Source organism: Pseudophryne corroboree, assembly GCF_028390025.1.
Source record: "Pseudophryne corroboree isolate aPseCor3 chromosome 3 unlocalized genomic scaffold, aPseCor3.hap2 SUPER_3_unloc_10, whole genome shotgun sequence".
In the NCBI taxonomy this organism is placed as follows: Eukaryota; Metazoa; Chordata; class Amphibia; order Anura; family Myobatrachidae; genus Pseudophryne; species Pseudophryne corroboree.
Window position 1 is genome coordinate 3,104,408 of NW_026967494.1, and position 17,105 is coordinate 3,121,512.

A 17,105-nucleotide genomic window follows, 5' to 3' on the forward strand; every position below is an offset into this window, starting at 1 on the left:
ATCTTATGGACACTTCTGCACTGCTGAGAAAATTGAGTGTGTTGACAGATGTGGATGATGACATATGGCTTTGTAGTGTTGATGTATCAAGCCTTTATACAGTCATCCCGCACGATGAAGGAGTAGCGTCAGTTAGGCGCTTTCTTAACAGTAATCCACTGTATACTGGTCCAGATCTTGATTTTTTGCTTGATTTATTGTATCTGGTACTCACTAAAAATTATTTTATGTTTGACGGGAAGTACTACCTGCAGCGTATAGGATGTGCGATGGGGTCCAGTGTGGCCCCGTCGTACGCTAATATCTATATGTTCCAGGTGGAGACTGACGTCTTTTTTTCTGATCCTGAGATTGCTAGTAATGTGGTTTTCTATACTAGATTTATAGATGACCTATTGATTTTTTGGAGAGGTAGTCAAGAGTCATTCGTATCTGTGATGGAAGGACATAATAGTCTGGAATGTCCAATTAAATTCACATATACTATTAGCAAGACGGAAGTCCATTTTTTGGATGTTTTAATACAAAAGCATGAAGGTAAAATTACTACTTCCCTATATACTAAAACAGACCGCAATAATCTGCTTCATTGTAAAAGTTTCCATCCTAGACCTCTTAAACGAGGCCTCCCTTTCTCCCAATTACTTAGGGTAAAAAGCAGTTGGCAGAGGAGCAGATGAATACCATGATCAATAAATTCCATGAAAGAGGGTACAGCTTAGAAGATTTAATACAGGCTAAGGAGAAAGTACTCCAATTAGATAGAGATGAATTATTGAAACAAAATCAAATAAAAAAAACTACTACCATGATTCCTTGGGTGCAGGAGTACAATCAATATAGCAACGATATCAGTAAGATCTCCAAAAAATGGTGGCCTATGATCCAGACAGATGAAGAGTTGAAATTGAATAATACTAAACTAATGAGTTGCTACACTAGGAGCCGTAATTTCCGCGACATACTGGTAAAAACCGATATAAGATCTAATTATGCCACTAGGAGTAGAAGTAGGACTATGGGATGCATTAGATGTGCATGTACAACATGCCAATACCTCATTGCGGGTGACACCTTTTATCACCCCACAACAGGACATAAATATAAAATTAGACACACATTGACGTGCAATACAAAATATACAGTATACCAAATTATTTGCCCCTGTGGTAAATCATATGTCGGCAAGACAGAACGAGCCTTTAAAGAAAGGATGGCAGCACATCGGAGCTCCATAAAAGCAGCGATCCTAAAAGGAGATAGTGAACAGCCAGTAGCCCGGCATTTTAGTCGCGCAAAACATCCACTCAGCACGTTGAGGTATAGGATGATCGACCATATACCACCTCTAATTAGAGGGGGTAATAGATCATTGAAATTAATGCAATGTGAGTCTGAATGGATATTTAGACTAGACACACTTAGCCCTAAGGGGCTTAATGAATATCTAGGTCTTAATTGGTTCCTGTAATACCTATGAGTAGTAGTGAGGATATTATGGTCAATATAAAAGTTGTGATACAGTATAATTCACCTGCTTTGGTTCACGAGGCTAATGAGTTGAAATTAACTAATGATGGTAATTCTGATATGCTCATAAATTACCAAATATAGCGATATTTGTTATGACTTAAACAATATTCCTGTGCGCATCAGGTTTCAGCTATTTTGAACAGTTTATTGTTTGATGTTTTATTATGCACTAGCACTTTAAGAAATATATGTGGGTTTTTGTAGTGAGACCTCAGCCCACCCAGGTGAGGTGTGTGCGGGGACTACGTCATTGATGACGTGAAGCCGGCCAGGTGGGAGGTCCTGGACGTCGGCTTCCGGCGTTTGGCGTCCATGTGGAGGGTACACTTATTTAGGTGAGTCACTTTGTATCTTGTATTGTCTGATGAAAGTGCCTTAATAAAGTGGCACTGAAACGTTACTGTACCTGCCCGTCTGAGCCGTGATTTATTTGACAAGTCCAGGAGTGCCGCACTTGGAAAATTGGTGTGTATGCATATACGTGAGGGCACCCGGACGAGGATTGCAATTAGAAGGAGAGCCGGACCATACGGATACATACATACATACATACACACACACACACATACACATATATATATATATATATATATATATATATATATATATATATATATATATATATACATGCATACATACACATACATACATATATACATACATACATATACATACACATATATACACATACACACATTCAGCACCATGCTGCTCAGGACGCCCCCCTGCGCGCCCTGCACCCCAGACAACGTTCGGGAAGCGGGAGTTCCGGCGCATCGCGCACCCGCCACTCTCATGGTGGGTCCCCGTGTGCGGCGCCCGGGAGCTCTAACTATCTATGCTGCCTCGGGCGCCACCACCTCCCGGCGCCCTGTACCCATGGCGGCCGACGGGGACCACGGCATAACGCGCCTGCGGGGGTCTGTATACGGAGCCCCCGGCAGTGCGAGGAAGAACTTTTAAAACTGACTCGCTGCTCAGGGCGCTCCCCCCCGCGCGCCCTACACCCGTATAAGCGGTGTCGGGGAAATAATTCAAGTATACTGGCGGGGGATGAACCACGGTGCCTCGGCACCTAAATGCTTTTTTTTTTTTGCCAGTTGTTCACATTAAGCAGACCAGTAACATGCTGCCCAGGGCACTCCCTCCCCCCCCCCCCCCCCCCAGCGCCCTGCACCCTGTGAGTGCCGTTGGTGTGTGGGAGCATGAAGAGCAGCACTACCACTGTACTTCCATTACTGAAGTCTTCTGCCGTCTGAAGTCTTCTTTTCTTCCAATACTCACCCGACTTCTTTCTTCTGGCTTCTGTGAGGGGATTGACGCCGTGGCTCCGGGAACAAGCAGCTAGGCGCACCAAGTGATCGAACCCTCTGGAGCTAATGGTGTCCAGTAGCCGAGAAGCAGAGCCTTGAAACTCACAGAAGTAGGTCCTGCTTCTCTCCCCTCAGTCCCACGATGCAGGGAGCCTGTAGCCAGCAGGTCTCCCTGAAAATAAAAAACCTAACATAAAGTTTTTCAGAGAAACTCAGTAGAGCTCCCCTAGTGTGTGACCCATCACTCCTGGGCACAAAGTCTAACTGAGGTCTGGAGGAGGGGCATAGAGGGAGGAGCCAGTTCACACCCAGTTTAAGTCTTTACAGTGTGTCCTAGCTCCTGCGGATGCGTCTATACCCCATGGTCCTTTTGGAATCCCCAGCATCCTCTAGGACGTATGAGAAATAGAGGTACATTAATGAAAAGCGTGAGTAACAGTCATCAGTCTGCTTGTGAAGGTCTCTAGAGTGGTGGCCTCTTGGACTGTGCAAGGCAGTGAGTTCCATGGTCAGGGCTACAAAGCTAAACATTCAACCCATAAATAAATGACAGGAGATTCTTGGTACTGCTGGTAACAGTCCTTCATCTGTAGAAGCCAGCAAGCAAGCAGGGCAGTAAGGAGGCAGAAGCTCCTTCTAGTACCTTGGACCATGTAATGTTTTGCTGGGAAGGTCAGTTAGCCAATAATGAAATAGATTTGTCATCTTACAGGCAGCCGGTGAAGGGAGTAGAGAATGGGTGTTATGAGGCAGGAACGGGCTGGTTAGGTAACAGCTTGGCTGCTGCATTCTGTACTAGCTGCAAGCTCTGTAATTCTTTTGCTGGGTGACCCAGGTAGATGGCACTGCAGTAGTCTATGAACTTCTGAGGGAATCAAGTGCTTGATTCTGGCTATGGTCCACAGATGAAAGAACGAGGATTTGTATGTGGCGGATACCTGATGTCTGTGTCAGCCACATACCAGGACAACACAAAGATTCAGCACACGTTCAGTATTTTCAATTCTGAGCACCAAAGCATAAATCCAGATGGTTGGTAAAGCTGTAGTCTTGTCCTTTGTTGGGGAGCTTCTATTATGTTTCACAAAGACTGAGTCACAGCCAACTGGCATCATCCACCCCTGGCGCTCAGCTAGACAACCATTTAGGATTGGTATTCGGTTCTCAGTACATGGAGCAAAAAGCAGGTCATCTGCATATCAGTGGTAGACCAGGCCATGATGTCTGATTATATCACCCAGTGGTAGCATGTATATTTTATAAAGCATAGGAGATAGGATTCACCCTTGAGGAACACTGGACGACAGTGATAATTATACTCCAGAAGATTTAAATAGTTCCGTACTTGGGTAATGTCTAATGTGTTCAACAAGAGCGGATTTATTTCTCTCACAGCATGAAAATGGCTTCTCACCTGTGTGACTTCTCTGATGTGTAGCAAGATCTGATTTCCGTGCAAAACATTTCCCACACTCAGAACAGGAATACGGCTTCTCACCTGTGTGACTTCTCTGATGTGTAACAAGAGATGATTTCTGTGCAAAACATTTCCCACACTCAGAACAGGAAAACGGCTTCTCACCTGTGTGACTTCTCTGATGTGTAACAAGAGATGATTTCTGTGTAAAACATTTCCCACACTCAGAACAGGAATACGGCTTCTCACCTGAGTAACTTTTCTGATGTTTAACAAGAACTGATTTAAATGCGAAACATTTCCCACACTCAGAACAGGAAAACGGCTTCACACCTGTGTGACTTCTCTGATGTGGAACAAGAGCTGATTTCTGTGTAAAACATTTCCCACACTCAGAACAGGAATACGGCTTCTCACCTGTGTGACTTCTCTGATGTGGAACAAGAGCTGATTTCTGTGTAAAACATTTCCCACACTCAGAACAGGAAAACGGCTTCTCACCTGAGTGACTTTTCTGATGTTTAACAAGAGCTGATTTCCATGCAAAACATTTCCCACACTCAGAACAGGAAAACGGCTTCTCACCTGTGTGATTTCTCTGATGTGTAACAAGATATGATTTATATGTAAAACATTTCCCACACTCAGAACATGGAAATGGCCTCTCACCTGCCTTAGCTGGATGATGGGTAATAAGGTTTGTGTTCTGTGTAAAACATTTGGCATCTACAGAACAGGGAAACTCATTATCTACTCTCAGAGCTGTAACAGATGCACCAATATCAGAGTGATCAGGAGAACATTTCACTGGATCAGAGGGATCAGCTGATAGAGCTGGATGTATAATTGGGGTAATGGGGTTATCTCCTGGAGAATCCTGTCTACTGTCATTATCTTTTATGTCACAATCCGGGGATAACATTAGATGTCCTTCTGAGATATTCCTGCTTGTGTGTCCACCTGCTGGAAATAAAATACATTATGGAAAATAAGATTTTACTCACCGGTAAATCTATTTCTCCTAGTCCGTAGTGGATGCTGGGAACTCCGTAAGGACCATGGGGAATAGCGGCTCCGCAGGAGACTGGGCACAACTAAAAGAAAGCTTTAGGACTAACTGGTGTGCACTGGCTCCTCCCCCTATGACCCTCCTCCAGACCTCAGTTAGGATACTGTGCCCGGAAGAGCTGACACAATAAGGAAGGATTTTTGAATCCCGGGTAAGACTCATACCAGCCACACCAATCACACCGTACAACTCGTGATTTTAAACCCAGTTAACAGTATGATAACAGAGGAGCCTCTGAACAGATGGCTCTCAACAATAACCCGATTAGTTAACAATAACTATTTACAAGTATTGCAGACAATCCGCACTTGGGATGGGCGCCCAGCATCCACTACGGACTACGAGAAATAGATTTACCGGTGAGTAAAATCTTATTTTCTCTGACATCCTAGTGGATGCTGGGAACTCCGTAAGGACCATGGGGATTATACCAAAGCTCCCAAACGGGGGGGGGGGGGGGAGAGTGCGGGTGACTGCAGCAACGAATGAGAGAACTCCAGGTCCTCGTCAGCCAGGGTGTCAAACTTGTAAAACTTTGCAAAAGTATTTGACCCTGACCAAGTCGCGGCTCGGCAAAGTTGTAAAGCAGAGACCCCTCGGGCGGCCGCCCAAGATGAGCCCACCTTCCTCGTGGAATGGGCTTTCACTGATTTAGGATGCGGCAGTCCTGCCGCAGAATGCGCAAGTTGAATTGTGCTACAAATCCAACGAGCAATAGTCTGCTTTGAAGCAGGAGCACCCAGCTTGTTGGGTGCATACAGGATAAACAGCGAGTCAGATTTTCTGACTCCAGCTGTCCTGGAAACATAAACCTTCAGGGCCCTGACTACATCCAGCAACTTGGCATCCTCCAAGTCCCTAGTAGCCGCAGGCACCACAATAGGCTGGTTCAAATGAAAAGCTGACACCACCTTCAGGAGAAAATGAGGACGAGTCCTCAACTCTGCCCTATCCGTATGGAAAATCAGATAAGGGCTTTTACAAGATAAAGCCGCCAATTCTGACACACGCCTGGCCGAAGCCAGGGCCAACAGCATGACCACTTTCCACATGAGATATTTCAAATCCACGGTTTTAAGTGGCTCGAACCAATGTGATTTCAAGAACCCCAAAACCACACTGAGATCCCAAGGTGCCACTGGAGGCACAAAAGGGGGCTGAATATGCAGCACGCACTTCACAAATGTCTGAACTTCAGGCAGTGAAGCCAATTCTTTTTGGAAGAAAATTGACAGACGAAATCTGTACCTTAATGGATCCTAATTTTAGGCCCATATTCACTCCTGCTTGCAGGAAATGCAGAAAACGACCCAGTTGAAACTCCTCCGTTGGGGCCTTTTTGGCCTCACACCAAGCAACATATTTTCGCCAAATGCGGTGATAATGTTTTGCCGTGACATCCTTCCTGGCTTTGATCAGGGTAGGGATGACTTCCTCCGGAATACCCTTTTCCTTCAGGATTCGGTGTTCAACCGCCATGCCGTCAAACGCAGCCGCGGTAAGTCTTGGAATAGACAGGGCCCCTGCTGGAGCAGGTCCCGTCTTAGCGGTAGAGGCCATGGGTCCTCTGTGAGCATCTCTTGAAGTTCCGGGTACCAAGCTCTTCTTGGCCAATCTGGAACCACGAGCATCGTTCTTACTCCGCTCCTTCGCACAATTCTCAGTACCTTTGGAATGAGAGGCAGAGGAGGGAACACGTAAACCGACTGGTACACCCACGGTGTCACTAGAGCGTCCACAGCTATCGCCTGAGGGTCCCTTGACCTGGCGCAATACCTTTCTAGTTTTTTGTTGAGGCGGGACGCCATCATGTCCACCTTTGGTCGTTCCCAACGGTTTACAATCATTTGGAAAACTTCCGGATGAAGTCCCCATTCTCACGGGTGGAGGTCGTGTCTGCTGAGGAAGTCTGCTTCCCAGTTGTCTACTCCCGGGATGAACACTGCTGTCAGTGCTGACACGTGAGTTTCCGCCCATCGGATAATCTTTGTGGCTTCTGCCATCGCGCTCCTGCTTCTTGTGCCGCCCTGTCTGTTTACATGGGCGACCGCCGATGTTGTCTGATTGTATCAGTACCGACTGGTTTTGAAGCAGAGGTCTTGCCTGGCTTAGGGCGTTGTAGATGGCCCTTAGTTCCAGGATATTTATGTGAAGTGAAATTTCCTGGTTTGACCACAGTCCCTGGAAATTTCGTCCCTGTGTGACTGCCCCCCAGTCTCGAAGGCTGGCATCCGTAGTTACCAGGACCCAGTACTGTATCCCGAATCTGCGGCCCTCCAGAAGATGAGCACTCTGCAGCCAACACAGTAGCGACACCCTGGTCCTTGGCGACAGGGTTATCCGCCGATGCATCTGAAGATGCGATCCGGACCACTTGTCCAACAGGTCCCACTGGAAGGTTCTTGCGTGGAATCTGCCGAATGGAATTGCTTCGTACGAAGCTACCATCTTTCCCAGGACTTTCGTGCATTGATGCACTGACACCTGTCCTGGCTTTAGAAGGTTTCTTACTAGAGATGACAACCCCTTTTTTTTTTTCCTCTGGAAGAAACACTTTTTTTCTGGTCTGTATCCAGAATCATCCCCAGGAACAGAAGACGTGTCGTGGGGACCAGCTGTGACTTTGGGATGTTGAGAATCCAACCATGCTGTTGTAGCACTTCCTGAGAAAGTGCTACCCCCACCAGCAACTGCTCCCTGGACCTCGCCTTTATCAGGAGATCGTCCTAGTACGGGATAATTGAAACCCCTTTCTTTCGAAGGAGAATCATCATTTCGGCCATTACCTTGGTAAAAACCCTCGGTGCCGGGATAACCCAAACGGCAGCGTCTGGAACTGGTAGTGACAGTCCTGTACCACAAACCTGAGGTACTCCTGGTGAGGAGGGTAAATGGGGACATGCAGGTAAGCATCCTTGATGTCCAGAGATACCATGTAATCCCCCTCCTCCAGGCTGGAGATAACCGCTCTGAGCGATTCCATCTTGAACTTTTTGATATACTTGTTCAAGGATTTTAAATTTAAAATGGGTCTCACCGAACCGTCCGGTTTCGGTACCACAAACATTGTGGAATAATAACCCTTTCCTTGTTGAAGGAGAGGTACCCTGTTTATCACTTGCTGGGAATACAGCTTGTGAATTGCCTGTAACACCGCCTCTCTGTCAGAGAGTGTTGTTGGTAAGGCAGATTTTAGGAAACGGCATGGGGGAGGCGTCTCGAATTCCAGCATGTACCCCTGAGATACTACCTGAAGGATCCAGGGATCCACCTGTGAGCGAGCCCACTGTGTGCTGAAATTCCTGAGACGTGCCCCCACCGTACCTAGATCCGCCTGTGAAGCCCCATCGTCATGCTGTGGACTTGGCGGAAGCGGGGGAGGACTCCTGGTCCTGGGAACTGGCTGTATGCTGCAGCTTTTTTCCCTTACCTCTGCCTTTTGGCAAAAAAGAGGCGCCTCTTGCTCGCTTGCCCTTATGGGGCCGAAAGGACTGTGCTTGATAATACGGTGCTTTCTTTTGCTGCGAGGTAACCTGGAGCAGAAAAGTTGATTTTCCAGCTGTTGCCGTGGAAACGAGGTCTGACAGACCTTCCCCAAACAACTCCACCCCTTTATAAGGCAAAATCTCCATGTGCCTTTTTGAATCGGCATCCCCTGACCACTGCCGAGTCCATAATCCAGTCTAGCGGAAATGGACATTGCACTTACTTTTGATGCCAGTCGGCAAATATCCCTCTGTGCATCACGCATGTATAAGAGCGCATCTTTTATATGCTCTAAAGTCAGTAAAATATTGTCCCTATCCAGGGTCTCAATATTCTCTGTCAGGGAATCCGACCACGCAACCGCAGCACTACACATCCATGCTGAGGCTATAGCTGGTCGTAGTATAACACCAGTGTGTGTGTATATAGACTTTAGGAAAGTCTCCTGCTTTCTGTCAGCAGGCTCTTTAAGGGCGGCCGTATCCGGAGACGGTAGTGCCACCTTCTTTGACAAACGTGTGAGCGCTTTATCAACCCTAGGGGGTGTTTCCCAACGTGACCTATCCTCTGGCGGAAAAGGGTACGCTGCCAATAGCCGTTTAGAAATTACTAATTTCTTATCGGGGGAAGTCCATGCTTCTTCACAAACTTCATTTAATTCCTCAGATGCAGGAAAAACTACTGGTAGTTTTTTCTCACCAAACATAATACCCTTTTTTGTGGTACCTGGGGTAATATCAGTAATGTGTAATACATTTTTCATTGCCTCAATCATGTAACGTGTGGCCCTATTGGAAGTTACAGTCGTCTCCTCATCGTCGACACTGGAGTCGGTATCCGTGTCGACGTCTGTGTCTGCCATCTGAGGTAACGGGCGTTTTACAGCCCCTGATGGCCTTTGAGACGCCTGGACAGACACAAGCTGAGTTGCCGGCTGTCCCATGTCGTCAAGCCTTTTATGTAAGGAGTTGACACTTTCCCGTAATTCCTTCCATAAGTCCATCCACACAGGTGTCGACCCCGCAGGGGGTGACCTCACATTTACCGGCATTTGCTCCGCCTCCACATAATTTTCCTCCTCATACATGTCGACACAGCCGTACCGACACACAGCGCACACACAGGGAATGCTCTAAAAGAGGATAGGACCCCACAAAGCCCTTTGGAGAGACAGAGGGAGAGTATGCCAGCACACACCAGAGCGCTATATATATACAGGGATATCACCTATAAAGAGTGTTTTCCCCTATAGCTGCATAGAATAACTATAATGCGCCTAAAATATGTGCCCCCCTCTCTTTTTTACCCTTTTCTGTAGTGCAGGACTGCAGGGGAGAGCCAGGGAGCCTTCCTTCCAGCGGAGCTGTGAGGGAAAATGGTGCCGGTATGCTGAGGGAGATAGCTCCGCCCCTTTTTCGGCGGACTTTAGGAAATCTGGCAGGGGTTAATTTACACCTATATAGCCCCTGGGGCTATATATGGTGTATATTTGCCAGCCAAGGTGTTATTTATTGCTGCTCAGGGCGTCCCCCCCCCCCCCCCAGCGCCCTGCACCCATCAGTGACCGGAGTGTGAGGTGTGCATGAGGAGCAATGGCGCACAGCTGCAGTGCTGTGCACTACCTTGGTGAAGACTGATGTCTTCTGCCGCCGATTTTCTGGAACCTCTTCTTGCTTCTGGCTCTGTAAGGGGGACGGCGGCGCGGCTCCGGGAACGGACATCGAGGTCGGGTCCTGCGTTCAATCCCTCTGGAGCTAATGGTGTCCAGTAGCCTAAGAAGCCCAAGCTGGCTGCAAGCAGGCAGGTTCGCTTCTTCTCCCCTTAGTCCCTCGTAGCAGTGAGCCTGTTGCCAGCAGATCTCACTGAAAATAAAAAACCTAAACTATACTTTCTTTTCTAGGAGGCTCAGGAGAGCCCCTAGTGTGCATCCAGCTCAGCCGGGCACAGAAATCTAACTGAGGCTTGGAGGAGGGTCATAGGGGGAGGAGCCAGTGCACACCAGTTAGTCCTAAAGCTTTCTTTTAGTTGTGCCCAGTCTCCTGCGGAGCCCGCTATTCCCCATGGTCCTTACAGAGTTCCCAGCATCCACTAGCACGTCAGAGAAATATAAAATGAGTAGACAAGACCCAGGGTGTTACAGGATACAATATATAATTCTATAATTGACATGTTTTACCTGTAATCATTGCTTTTATGTGTATTAAAAAAAAAAAAGAAGATAGGATGCTTAGACTGGAGCTTGATCAACACTGAACACTCATGTGGGATTACTAGAGGCGACATGGACGCTCATGGGGGATTACTAGAGATGACATGGACGCTCATGTGGGATTACTAGAGATGACATGGACGCTCATGTGGGATTACTAGAGATGACATGGACGCTCATGTGGGATTACTAGAGATGACATGGACGCTCATGTGGGATTACTAGAGATGACATGGACGCTCATGTGGGATTACTAGAGGTGACATGGACGCTCATGTGGGATTACTAGTGGTGACATGGACGCTCATGTGGGATTACTAGAGGTGACATGGACGCTCATGTGGGATTACTAGTGGCGACATGGACGCTCATGTGGGATTACTAGAGATGACATGGACGCTCATGTGGGATTACTAGAGGTGACATGGACGCTCATGTGGGATTACTAGAGGTGACATGGACGCTCATGGGGGATTACTAGAGGTGACATGGACGCTCGTGTGGGATTACTAGAGGTGACACGGACGCTCATGGGGGATTACTAGAGGTGACATGGACGCTCGTGTGGGATTACTAGAGGTGACACGGACGCTCATGGGGGATTACTAGAGGTGACATGGACGCTCGTGTGGGATTACTAGAGGTGACACGGACGCTCATGTGTGATTACTAGAGGTGACACGGACGCTCATGGGGGATTACTAGAGGTGACATGGACGCTCGTGTGGGATTACTGGAGGAGACATGGCCGCTCATGTGGGATTACTGGAGGAGACATGGCCGCTCATGTGGGATTAGTAGAGGTGACATGGACGCTCGTGTGGGATTACTAGAGGTGACATGGTTGTAATAATAAAACACCAAAGAAGAGAAAATGCTGTCCTGCTTGCGCACTAATAAATAATAGGATTTTAATACCTGCCGGTAAATCCTTTTCTCTGAGTCCGTAGAGGATGCTGGGGTCATCAATAGAACCATGGGGTATAGACAGGATCCGCAGGAGAAATGGGCACTTTAAGACTTTAATAAGGGCGTGAACTGGCTCCTCCCTCTATGCCCCTCCTCCAGACCTCAGTTATAGGAACTGTGCCGAGGGAGACGGACATTAGGTTGGTTTATATGAAAAGAAGAAACCACCTTCGGCAGAAACTGTTGACGAGTTCTCAACTCTGCTCTATCTTCATGGAAGATCAAATAAGGGCTCTTGTGAGACTAGGCCGCCAATTCGGACACCCGCCGTGCAGATGCCAAGGCCAATAAAATGACCACTTTCCAGGTGAGGAATTTCAAATCCACCTTTTGAAAAAGGTTCAAACCAGTGAGATTGAAGGAACTGTAACATCACGTTAAGGTCCCAAGGTGCCACAGGAGGCACAAAAGGAGGTTGGATGTGTAACACCCCCTTTACAAACGTTTGCACCTCAGGAATGAGGCCAATTGTTTCTGAAAGAAAACTGACAATGCAGAAATTTGTACTTTAATGGATCCTAATTTAAGGCCCGCATCCACTCCAGCTTGTAAAAAGTGGAGAATACGTCCAAGTTAAAAAATTTCCGCAGGAGCCTTCTTGGACTCGCACCAGGAAATATATTTCCTCCAAATGTGGTGATCGTGTTTTGCCGTAACATCCTTTCTAGCCTGAATAAGAGTGGGAATGACTTCACTGGGAATACCCTTCTGGGCTAGAATCTGGCTTTCAACCGCCATGCCGTCAAACGTAGCCGCGATAAATCTTGATACTGACACGGCCCCTGCTGTAACAGGTCCTCTCGTAGAGGAAGCAGCCAGGGATTTCCTATGCGTAAATCCTGAAGATCGGGATACCAAGCCCTCCTTGGCCAATCTGGAACAATGAGGATCGTTGGAACCTTTCTTCTTCTTATAATTTTTAACACTCTCGGAATGAGAGGAAGTGGAGGGAACACATACCGACTGAAACACCCACGGTGTCACCAGAGCGCCCACCGCTATGGCTCTAGGGTACCTTGACCTGGCGCAATCATTTTGGAGTTTCTTGTTGAGACGAGACGCCATCATGTCTACTTGGGGAGTACCCCAGCGACTTGTCACTTCTGTGAAGACTCCTGGATGGAGATCGTGTCTGCTGAGGAAGTCTGCTTCCCAGTTGTCCACTCCTGGAATGAAGATAGCTGACAGAGCGCTTAGATGTTTCTCCGCCCAGCGGAGAATCCTTGTGGCTTCTGCCATTGCTGCTCTGCTTTTTGTTCCGCCCTGGCTGTTGATATAAGCTACTGCTGTTACATTCTCCGACTGGATGAGGACGGGTCGACTTTGAAAAAGGCGTTCAGTTTGTAGAAGGCCGTTGTAAATGGCCCTTAATTCCAGAACGTTTATGTGGAGACAAGTCTCCTGACTTGACCATCTTCCTTGCACCCCAACCCCGGGGACTTGCATCCATGGTCACTAGAATCCAATCCTGAATACCGAACCTGCGTCCCTCGAGGAGGTGAGAACTGTGCAGCCACCACAGCAGTGATATTCTTGTCTTTGAGGACAGGACTATCGTCCGTTGCATGTGTAGGTGGGAACCGGACCACTTGTCCAACAGGTCCCACTGGAATACTCTGGCATGGAATCTGCCAAACTGAATGGCCTCGTAGGCCGCCACCATCTTTCCCAGCAAGCGAGTGCATTGATGGATCGACACTCTGGTTGGTTTTAAGATTTGTTCCAGAGCTTTTTCTTCCGGAAGAAAAACTCTCTGTAGTTCTGTGTCCAGATTCATCCCCAGAAACGACAGGTGGGTCGTAGGGATCAACTGAGATTTCAGCAGGTCGAGGAGCCAGCCATGTTGTTGCAACACCTTCACGGACAGTGCAATGTTCTGTAACAACTTGTCCCTGCATCTGGCTTTCATCAGGAGATCGTCCAAGTATGGGATAATCATGACACCTTGCATGCGAAGAAGAATCATCTCCGCCATCACTTGGGTAAAAATCCTCGGAGCCGTGGACAGCCCAAATGGCAACGTCTGAAATTGGTAATGACAATCCTGAACCACAAAGCGCAGGAAGGCCTGATGAGGAGGATAAATGGGAACATGTAGGTAGGCATCCTTTATGTCTAAGGAGACCATAAAGTCCCCTTCCTCCAGACTGGAGATCACTGCTCTGAGAGACTCCATCTTGAATTTCTGCAGAAAGTAATTTAGGTTAAGGTTGAGGAGCGGTCTGACCGAGCCGTCCGGCTTCGGAACCACGAATAAACTGGAATAAAAGCCTTGTCCCTGTTGCGCAGGGGGAACCGTGATAATGACCTGGTTCTGACACAATTTTTGTATTGCGTCGCACACTACCTCTCTGCCAGTCAGAGAAGCTGGCAAGGCTGATTTTAATAATCGGCGAGGGGGAACGTCTTAAAATTTTAGTTTGTACCCTTGTGACACAATTTTTAAAATCCAAGGTTCAAGGTCCGAGCAAACCCAGACCTGGCTAAAGAGCTTGAGACGTGCCCCAACCGGCGAGGACTCCCGCAGGGAAACCCCAGCGTCATGCGGTGGACTTGGCAGAAGCCGGGGAGGACTTCTGTTCTTGGGAGGCAGAGAAGCCTGGGTTTCTTTTACCTCTTTCCCTGCCTCTAGCAGCAAGGAAGGCAGAGCCTCTTCCTCTTCGGTATCTATTGGGCCGAAAGGACTGCATTTGATGATGCGTTTTCTTATGTTTTGGGGGAACATAAGGTAAAAATTACGATTTTCCAGCAGTAGCTGTAGAGACTAGGTCTGTAACCGGTAGGTATTAAAATCCTATTTTTTCATACGTCCTAAAGGATGCTGTGGATGCTTCAAAACCATGGGGTTTATACCAATGCTCTAGAACGGGCGGGAGAGTGCAGGTGACTCTGCAGCACCGACTGATCAAACATGAGGTCCTCCTCAGCCAGGGTATCAAACTTGTAAAACTTCACAAAGGTGTTTGAACCTGATCAAGTAGCAGCTCGCCAAAGTTGTAATGCCGAAAACCCCTCAGGCAGCCGCCCAGAATGAGTCCACCTTTCTGGTAGAATGAGCTTTCACCGATTTCGGTAACGGTAACCCTGCCGTAGAATGAGCCTGCTGAATCGTATTACAGATCCAGCGTGCAATAGTCTGCTTGGAAGCAGGAATCCCAATCTTGTTGTGAGCACACAGGACAAACAGAGCCTCTGTTTTCCTAATCTGCACGGTTCTGGCGACATAGATTTTCAAAGCTCTGACCACATGGAGACTTCGATTCCGCCAAGGCATCAACAGCCACTGGCACCACAATAGGCTGGTTTACGTGAAATGAGGAAACCACTTTTGGTAGAAATTGCTGATGAGTTCTCAACTCTGCTCTATCAGCATGGAAGATTAAATAGGGTCTTTTGTGAGACAAAGCCGCCAATTCAGAAACTCACCTTTATGACGCCAAGGCCAACAACATGACTACTTTCCAAGTAAGGAATTTTAACTCAACCTTACGTAAAGGTTCAAACCAAGGAGATTGCAGGAACTGCAACACCACATTAAGATCCCATGGTTCCACTGGGGGCCCAAATGGAGGTTGGATGTACAGCCCACCTGACGAAGGTCTGAACTTCCGGAAGGGAGGGCAATTCTTTCTGAAAGAAAATTGATAAGGCTGAAATTTGTTCCGCTCTGGCAGTTTACGTACGCCACTGCTGTTATGTTGTCTGATTGAATCAAGACGGGCAGACCGCGAAGATGTTCCGCTTGCAGAATGCCGTTGTAAATGGCCCTTAATTCCAGAATGTTTATGTGCAGACAAGCTTCCTGGCTTGACCATTTTCCCTGAAAGTTTCACCCCTGTGTGACTGCTCCCCAGCCTCGGAGACTTGCATCTGTGGTTACCAGGATCCAATCCTGAATCCCGAACCTGCGTCCCTCCAGAAGGTGAGAACTGTGCAGCCACCACAGAAAGAAGATCCTGGTCCTGGAAGATAGGAGTATTTTCCGGTGCATGTCCAGGTGAGACCCGGACCACTTGTCCAGCAGGTCCCACTGAAGCACCCCTGGCATGGAACCTGCCATACAGAATGGCTTCGTAGGCCACCACCATCTTGCCCAGCAATCGAGTGCATTGAAGAACTGACACTTTTGCCGGTTTCAGAATCTGTTTTACCATGTTCTGTATTTCCAGAGCCTTTTCCACTGGAAGAAAAACTCTCCGTAATTCCGTATTCAGAATCATACCCAGGAACGACAGGCGTGTCGTCGGATCCAACTGCCGTCTTCTGCCATCACTGAAGTCTTCTGATCTTCCTTTACTCATCCGACTTCTGTCTTCTGGCTCTGTGAGGGGGGTGACGGCGCGGCTCCGGGAACAAGCAGCCAGGCGCACCAAGTGATCTGAACCTCTGGAGCTAATGGTGTCCAGTAGCCTAAGAAGCAGAGCCCTTAAACGCACAGACGTAGGTCCTGCTTCTCCCCCCTCACTCCCACAATGCAGAGAGCCTGTAGCCAGCAGGTCTCCCTGAAAATTATAAACCTAAATAAAGTATTTTTTCTGAGAAACTGTGGAGAGCTCCTAAGTATATCCAGTCTCGCTGGGCACAGAATCTAACTGGAGTCTGGAGGAGGGGCATAGAGGGAGGAGCTAGTTCACACCCCTTTTAAAGTCTTAAAGTGCCCATGTCTCCTGCGGATCCCGTCTTTACCCCATGGTTCTCAAAGCGTCCCCAGCATCCTCTAGAACGTATGAGAAAACTCTCTACATGTGGTATTTGTCATGGATAGCCTTGTGTTAGAAACACCCAACTGAGAACAGGGCTGATGGCGGAGGAGGGTGTAGGATAAGAGATTGCTGTAGTGACTGAGCAATGAGAATATGTGACTTCTGTAATAAGTGTTTATTACTCACCTGTGCTGATATCTGTAGGGATCTCCTCCTCCTTACACTGCTGATCACCCCTCACACACGTCTCCTCTTCTCCCTCTATATCTTCTGCCTTTATATCAGTCACATACGTCTCTTCTTCTTCCTCTATATCTTCTGCCTTTATATCAGTCACATACGTCTCTTCTTCTCCCTCTATATCTTCTGCCTTTATATCAGTCACATACGTCTCTTCTTCTCCCTC

General features: G+C 47.7%; 2 protein-coding genes across 2 annotated transcripts in view; one reads left to right on the plus strand and one right to left on the minus strand.

Moving 5' to 3' along the window:
• Window positions 1–17,105, plus strand: part of LOC134983231 (zinc finger protein 271-like) — a 195,900-nt gene that overhangs the window by 80,274 nt on the left and 98,521 nt on the right. The window lies entirely within an intron of this gene.
• Window positions 3,198–17,105, minus strand: part of LOC134983230 (oocyte zinc finger protein XlCOF6-like) — a 74,350-nt gene continuing 60,442 nt past the window's right edge. Inside the window, exon 7 of the mRNA XM_063948965.1 lies at window positions 3,198–4,932. Coding sequence (XP_063805035.1) covers window positions 4,160–4,932 — 773 coding nt within the window. The 3' untranslated portion in view covers window positions 3,198–4,159. The remainder of the gene's footprint in view (window positions 4,933–17,105) is intronic.